General features: G+C 43.9%; 1 protein-coding gene across 1 annotated transcript; it reads left to right on the top strand.

The window, feature by feature from the left end:
• Window positions 1–1,267: 1,267 nt before the first annotated feature.
• COLCA1 (colorectal cancer associated 1) lies at window positions 1,268–1,679 on the top strand. The gene is given in 3 exon segments (XM_012808141.1): window positions 1,268–1,376; window positions 1,379–1,606; window positions 1,609–1,679. Coding segments are annotated over 3 exon segments (408 nt in total).
• Window positions 1,680–8,480: the final 6,801 nt, after the last annotated feature.

Here is an 8,480-nt window from a genome sequence, read left to right as displayed (position 1 = left end):
CAGCCAGTGGGTGTGGCACAGCAAGCAGTCACTCTGGGCCCAGGCAGCAGGCCAGAGGCCCAGTCGAGGCCTGGGCTCTGTCTGTGCCTGCTTCCTGGCCCCACTTGGCCCAGTGTGGGCCTCCCTCTGCTTTGCGTTCCATCGTCTTCCTAGGCCCCCCACTCAGGGGTCTCAGCACAGAATGCCTGCCCATGCAGCAGGGAAACCCAGCTTCCCTCTGGAGATTTTCTGACTCCTGTCTCATCACTGTGCTGTGAAGTTCCCTTTTCTCTCTGTTTATGCTCTAAAGCCACCCTGCCTTTTTGGTGTAGGAGCACACGTTAGGAAATGGTGACAGGCTGCCCACTGCTCATTTTAGCTGAAAGGATATGGATTTGGGTTCAGGCCTTCTCACTTTGGGGTGAGAGGTGGAAGGAATTTGAGGTCAGGATGCCCTGGTGGTCCAGGCCTGAGCCCCTCTCCAGTGCCTTGGGACTGTGCCGGGTCAGCTTCTCCAAGCACTTGCTCTTTGAAAGATGAGGAGACAGCCATGGTCCAGGGAGGGAGACAGGCCACCTTGTCTTGAAGCCCTTGCAAGGGAAGACAGATAGAAAGCTAAAATAGTCCCAGGACATCCCAGAAGGTTAAGGCCCTCTGCTCTTTGTTCTCTGGCTTTTATGAAATGCAAAAAGTGCAGTTTGGCCCTAAAGGTTGCCAGAGAAAACCTGAATGTCCTTAAATGTTGTCGGATGGAGGGTAGAACCCAGAGCACAGGGAAAGGGCATCTCTGCGAATGACAGGACTGATGGGAGCGACTGCTTGGCAGCTAAAAACCACATTTCTGTAGGAGAGCAGGGCCGGGACATCTGAGGTGGCACCTGGGAGTGGAGGGATGGTGGGGTGTGTTTTTTCCTAGCACAGCTGGAACCCATTAGCTTCTGGAGCCGCTTTCTCCAAAGGCCCCTGGGCTTGTGTCCTGGTTTTCCCTGATGGAAGGCAGGTCTGAGGACCGGATCTGAGGAGAGGAGAAAGCTCCCGCTCCCCACCCTGTGTCCCCTTCTCCACGGCACGGTGGACAGAGCAGCTGGCCAGTCGGGAGGCTCTTGTCCTCACAGCTCCTTCCACGACTTCCTTTCAGGTCTCATCCTTTCTAGTTTGCTCTTATTCTTTTTGTTTTGCTTTAAGAAACCTTCCTCTCTGTCCTTTCTGTGTATCTCCCCACATTTCTCTCTCTCTCTCTTTCTGTCCCTTTCTTGTCTGCATTATTATTTATCTCCCTGGTTCCTGCATGTCTCTGATTCCCCCTGTTCTGGGGGTGCTGTCTCGTGCTTTCCTCTTCTTCCTGACCTCTCGCTCCACGTGGGGATGGACAGGGCGGCAGGAGGCTGTGAGTTCCCTGGCAACATCACTGAAGCTGATGCTCGTGGTCGGCCGCCCTGTGCAGAAGGCAGGCAAGGCTGGGTGAGAGGGGAGCTCCTCCTCGGAGGTCATGGAATCTGTAAGGACAGCAGCGATCTCTTTGTCCCTTCCTCCTGTAGCCTCTGCCTGAATCATGACAGCAGTCTTGGGCGCGTCTATATTGGCCTCCATTGCCGGGATGGACACCCAGCACTATTGCTGGCTAGCAACTGTACATGCTAGATTTGCCCAGACCTAAGCCCTGTTTTCAGAATTTTTTTTTTTTTCTGTTGTTTCTTTGACAACACTCCAGCACAGACACTTAAGAGCCGAATGTCATGCTTGTGAAGATAAGGGACAGTCCTTTCTCAGTGGGTCCTGTGACTCTTCCTTATAGAGTCAAACATACAGTGAGGGCCTGGAGCAGCCTTGTCTACCCTGAGGCCATGGGTACCCCAAAATTGGGTGTTCCAAAAGACTTAAAGCCTGTTTGTCACTTACTGTTTCTGGGATGGCAGGTGCTGGATTGTATAGTGTCCCCATTTCACCGATGAGGAAAGAGGTGCAGAAGGGTGAGCAGTGAGCACATAAATGGCAGAATTGGGATTCAAACTTTCAAGTCTAACTCCAAAGCCCTCGCTCTTAACTATCAAGGTTGGCTTCCTATTCTTTTATTAACAGAAGCTTTCCAACTTTTTGGACATCAGCCTACAATAAGAAATTCATTTTACATATTCTTGTCTATATGTAACAGCATATTTATGAGACAAACATTATGTACAGCCATGTATGTGAGGGACTCTGGTGTCTTTGAGTCCATCCCAGCTTTTCCATTTCATTCTATTTGTGAAAAGTATGTGTGGTTGGGAGTCACTAAGTTAATTTAATGGCCCACTAATGAGTTGTGGGTAGCACTGGAAAAACACCGGCTGTAAGATATGCAAACACACGTTTCTGTGATATGCAGGGGAAGTATTTTGGGATATGCTTACCATTAGTATTTGCGAGGAGACTAAGAGTATTCCGTGAAGGCCGGAATCACCAGAACCCCAAGGAAGAGGTTGCCTGGAAGTAAGGGTGAGCTGTGGATTATGCTGATGACAGTTTGTGTTTCTCAGACTGGGACCTCTTCCTGGGGACATTGGCACCTCTGGGGTGTCTGCCCTGAATTCCTGATAATCTCCTGGGGGGTTTAATATAAGAAACAAACCTTGTGGGGTTTCAACAGGCTTACTTGCTGGAAAATGTAACATAAGATCTTGATGTTAGAAGGGGTCTTTGAAATACAGACAGGGACTTAAGAGCCTTTCCCCAACGTCTCTGGTGGTGGTTGTCCAGCCGCTGGCTCCTTTTCTTGGCAGAGATCCTGGCCCGTCGTAGACTGTGTGTGGAGGAAACAGGAGCTCACTATTTATAGGGCAGTCTGGTCCAGTTTAAGACAGCTTTAAATATTATGATCAGTGAATGAGCCATAATCCAGGTAGGCATTAATTGGGCCCGACTGTGTACTAGGCCTGGTATCAAGCCTTAGGTTTCTGTGATTAACTGCTCTGTTCTCCCATACTGCTGTTTAGTTTATTTATTCATTGATTCTTTCAACAATCCTATACTGGTTGTCTGCTCTGGGTCCAGTGCTCAGCCTGAGGAAGACACTGTCCTCTCCCCACCTCCATCTTCCACCCCATGAGTCTTATCAGCTACAGTTTCGTTGGTTCCTCTGTATGGCACAGTTTTTCAGATTTCTGTCTCTCCTGGCCACTGAACTCAGAAACTATGTTGTTTGTCATTGGCTTTCTTAAAGTCAATCGGTACCCAGAAAGATAGGAAAAGAGCAGATTTCTTTTAAAGGTTTAAAATGAATATTTTAATCGAAAAACTTTGGCAGTCTTTTGTGTGCCAGTGACACTGTGGGGCACTGTCATTTTCCCCCTAAGTAGGAGATTTTATTAAACGCAGACACGTGCACATTAAAAGACTTTCAACATCAGGAAATGGGGTAGTTTATTCTCTCCAATTTGACTACAGGTCTGAGTTCTCTTTGTTAATGCAAACTTCTTTTGTCACCTTGACTTGGGGACACTGTTACCAAACCTTGTGGGAGATATCAAATTCCAAAAACTTGAACACATGGAGGAAATAATTACTTTTGGGGTCCTAGAGTGAACATTCGGTCCATGTGAAAATGACCATGAAGACTACTGGATGAAGTTTACCTGCTGAATTGTGCTAAGTCGGTCTAGTCTCATAAGACATACTCAAAGTTTTAACATTTCCTGAAGAGGTTTTCATGGGAAGCAAGCACTTCATAATTTAAATAAGAAAAAAAAATTGCTCACTGTTTTAAAAGTTCATCTTTTATGACTTAAATCATTTGTAGTATGTAATATTTAAGGCACACAAAAATACATTGAGAATACCATGATGAAAACCTGTAACTGTATCACCAAGGTAAAGAAATAATATAGTTCAGGGATCTTGTATTTAGGATGAAGTTAATTTATTAAGTATGAAAACCTTTGGATTATGCCACTCAAGATACTTGGTTAGGGAGGAGTTTAGCAGGGATGCCTATCAATTTTCCTAATGTAAAGGAGCTAATTCCTGGATATTATTTATGTGCTTCTCATTTTTTTCCTCTTGGAACTTGTAACATTTTTTACTGTTCTTTTTTCTTGTAGTAAAGTGACAATGAGATTGCAAACCCACATGTCTAATTTATCAGAGGTTATTTAGAGGATATTTCTCTACCAAAAGGTCAAATGTAACATGGTGTATTATTTGCAAATATAGAAGACTTTATTTAGGGGCGGTGCCAGTGGCTCAAGGAATAGGGCACCAACCCCATATATGGGGGGTGGCGGGTTCAAACCTGGCCCTGGCCAAAAACTTCAAAAAAAAAAAAAAAAAAGAACACTTTAGCTTGGCCTTTAAGGATTCTAGTTCCTGATTTATTTATCATATATGCTTTAGTCCCACTGAAGATAATATCAAACACTGAATAACTTTAATTTATAAGACTTCTTAGCAGTATGTTATAGTCCATGTAGATAATAAATGAATATGTCAACATTTTTTCTGGGGGTTGGTAATTTTCTTTTTAAAGACATTAAAGAAAAAAGATAAAGACATTAAAGAATACCGAATCGTCTTAAATATATTACTGCCCAAGCCCAATATCCTCCTACTGTGTGAGTATACAGACAGTGCGGCCAGTGATAAATACTAACCGTAGTGAGAATGTTCTCCAACACTGGTTTCAGAGAACTGTCATGCACAGAATCAGGGGCTACGTAGGTATTTATGTTCATGGTATAGTTTCCTTTCAATCCAACAAAGATTTCCTGAGAACTTGGTGCTGGGGACAGAGCAAAACAATCTGCTCTTTTTCTCTCTTCATCAAAAGAGAGAGAGGTGAGACAATCGCGAGTCGTCCCCTGGAGTCTCCTAGTTAGAGATTCCTCCTTATCTAGAGTGTATGATTTTGCACTTAGCTTCTCTCCAGCCGATGGTTATTGAATGTGCTATACAAGATGAACAGCCTGATACTGTTTTGAACAGAGAGGACACTTCAGACATTACCCAGTGATAGGCCCTACAGTGGAGAGTATAATTTCGCTGTGTGGTTGGTAGAATCATTGTAATGTAATCTAACTTGAACCTTTGACATCAGTTGTTATGCTGGTACTTTACCTGATGTGTTGTTCCTTATTTAGACCCAGAAGGGCTGTCCATAAACTAAGTCTATTTTTCATATGACATGGCTGGATACTTTCTGAACAGCTCTTATACCTCTTGAAAAATGAATCACAAGAATACGACAATATTTATATACTGCATATGTGTGTATGTATGCGTATAAATGTATATTTTGTTATTGGGCTTAGTAATTCTTTTCCCTTTGTGGAATTTCTTTAGAGTCCTTAAGTCTTTCTCTCCTACCACAATAGGACCATGATGTTGTATTATAAACTGAGCTGTAGCAAGTGGTCACGATCATTTCAAAGCATTTATTAAATAAGTGAGGTAAAGATGTGGTTTTCTCCTCTCACTCTTTGGGGTTTGTATAACGTTGTAAGAGCAACAAACTCTTTCAGCCGTTACACATTCCACGTCTGTCTGCAGTGATTCACAGGACTATTGTCTACAGAGCAGCTTCTGCACGGACAAGTTTTGCTTTGGGCTTCTTGACATCATCATCTTGTAGCTTGAACTTGACATCACCATCTCTGTATACTTTAAATCTTAAATAACCTGTCCTGTGTCCCAGCAGGACCTGAAAGAGCTGGAGTGTTGAACCCAAGATCTTTAATTTTCTCTGGCTTCCTCTGAAAAGCTATGAGTCTGGGAATAGTAGATTTCAAAGATGAGAGGGAGAGGATGCTGTGCATTCTTTGGGTGGGTCGGTAAGGTGCGTTCCTATGGAAAGCCGTGGCTAGTATCCACACGCAGTGGAAAATAAGGAGTTACTTGCAGGGGAAATTGGATCCGGAGATAGAATTCATTTCCGGGTCATAATTTTGTAGCTTGATTTAAACTCTTAAGAAAGTATCCCAAGACACTAAAATAGAATTAAATTAAAATGCACGGGTTCGAGAAGTGGGTTGTCAAGATAAAAAGAATTCTTAAAATAATTTACCATTTGAAGTGACCGACACTGCTCCTATCCCCCCAATGCCTTCTGGACTAGATAGTGGGCATAGATAGTCCCTGCAGTGTGGGCTTGTGGATGTCTGTTTTTTAAATGAATCAGTTTAGTCAAACTTTATGAAAGGAACCGGGGGCTTTTAGAAGACTGTAGATACCATTGTATTCACGGCACTTTCCTCTGTTCCTCTGCCTGGCTGCTAAGCTCTCCTTATCTGAGAGCCAAGACATCTTCAGGTTGTTAGAAATCAATGAACTTATATGTGAGTAGATAACGGCCACATGATAAGAGATATGAGCGTGTCTAATACTCAGGGTTATAATCAAACCGAAAGCTAAGGTCATGTGCACATGGGTTACGATCTAGAAGGGCTTTACTGTTGCTGCTTAGAGGCAAACAGGAAGCATTTGTAGAGGATGATAATTTTACTAATTAAAATTTTACTAATTTTATAACACCAACCTAGAATAATGACTCTGAGACCCTCAGAAAGACCTTTACAATCTATCGAGGGGCCAAATCTCTTCTTGCTGATGCAGGGGCCTGCTGTCCAGGTATGACTAACCGCTGAATGGCAGGTGGCTGGAAGCAGGAATGAGGCCCAGGTCGCACTAAGACAGAGCAGCTCCCATCTTCCGCAGTGGATGTCGCCATCTTTCACTAAAGAGTAGTGGATATTTTGCAAAGTCAAGATCAGGCTGCAGGGAAGAGCTGGTGGGAAAGAGGAAGTAGGGCGGAGCCTGGCTGCTGCTGCCACACGTGCTCAGTCCCCACCTGCTCCCCCCTGAGGAAGCTGAGGGGTGAGGGAAAGGGAGAGGGAGAGGAGGGCTCACTAGCCAGCACTGCTGCTGGCGCTCCACCAATTGGGCATGAGTTTGCTTAGCCAAAGACACCCTCGAAGGACCCAAGAAGAAGAAATAACAATTATCCACGTCTAAGTGTGAATTAATCCCCTTATTTGAATTTCTGGAAATAATGTTATCACCCCCCCCCCTTTTGTCTAAAATACTAGCTTTGGAGATTCATCCCTTATAGTGGAAGGCTTTACAGTTTTCTATACAAAGAGTATGAGCATTTTTCAGAGTATAGGAGCTGTCACAGAGGACATGATGGGCACGGGAGTGAAGGGCTTTGGACAACCAGCTGGAAAATGGAAGCCTCAGTCCCCAGAGGATGGAGGGAGAAGGCACTGGGTCAGGAGAGGCCAGAGATATGTGAGAAGGGAGTAAAGAAAGGAAGGCAGTCAGGAGGTAGGAGAAAGGGTGTAGGGATAACCGTGGGCCCTCGTCCAAGCATCTGCAAGGTCTAAGTGTGTGCAAAGCGTTATGATGGGCTTAGCCATAGACAGACGCACTGGCAGTCATGCTGGGAACTTGACTGGCAAGGGGACCCACATCAATCAAACCTGACATGAGGCGGGTTCATGCTTCAGTTTCTTACCCCTGGTAAGAGCTGTACACTTCTGCCCAATGACCCACCAACAAGGCCTTTCTTCAGATAGTCGGGAGATGCTGTGTGTAAGGGCTGGCTCACACCTGGTAGTCTGTCCCTCTCCAAAGCCCTTTTGTTTCTTGGTGTTCCGTCATTTCTTCCCAATGGCTTAGTTCTATTTTCTGTTTTTTCTTTAAAATGCATAAATTCTTATTTGATCACAGAATGCCCATTTTACTCACTTTGATAACTGTAGGTTCAGTCCTTCAGCGAGACAATGTCTTGTTTGATTAAAGCTGTCATAGATCAAAGACAACTTTTGGCTTTTGTTGTATTTATTGGACTGATTTGGGGATACGTTGGGCTTTAGGGCAGAGACAAAGCTATGTCTTTATGAAGCCATGGTCTGATCTCATTCTATTTTATGGACAATTAATTATTTATAGATGGTGCCATATATGTGTGTATATACATATAATTTTTTTTAACTGGGCTTTTACATGTCACTACAATGAGGGAGATGTATAAAACACTTCACTCATTAAAGTCACGTGGTAAAAATGATTTTTGTTTTATGTGCCCACACGTGTATCATATCCAATTCATTCTCTTTCACTAGAGAATACACATAGTTCACAACTAAGAAAAAGTGGACAGGAAAATCAGTATGGTTTACAATCTGCGTAACTTTTTAATGTCATTTAAGGAAAAAAAAATCAGTGCCCCAAATGATATTTCAAAGATAACAGAAGGTTCATATTATACTGGGTTACCAAAGTTCCCCAAAGACCACACTGTAAGATTGTCTCACTAGAACGTGGTCCGTGATGTATTTAATTAACATTTGGTTTTATTTCTGTGGGGTTATGGTGGGGAAGCTTGCAGAGAAATGCCAGCGTCCACTAACGAAAGGTGGCACGGTGGCTTGTTCTGCACATCCAGTTCTGAATGAGCGGACACACCTACAACCATCTGTGGAATACGGAAACTAACTTAAAGGGAAGCATGGCAGTCCTTGGCCCACCCA

The sequence above is a fragment of the Otolemur garnettii genome, unplaced genomic scaffold (genome assembly GCF_000181295.1).
Source record: "Otolemur garnettii isolate 467f Iridium unplaced genomic scaffold, OtoGar3 scaffold00086, whole genome shotgun sequence".
NCBI lineage: Eukaryota > Metazoa > Chordata > Mammalia > Primates > Galagidae > Otolemur > Otolemur garnettii.
This window is presented reverse-complemented; position numbering and strand designations above follow the sequence as displayed.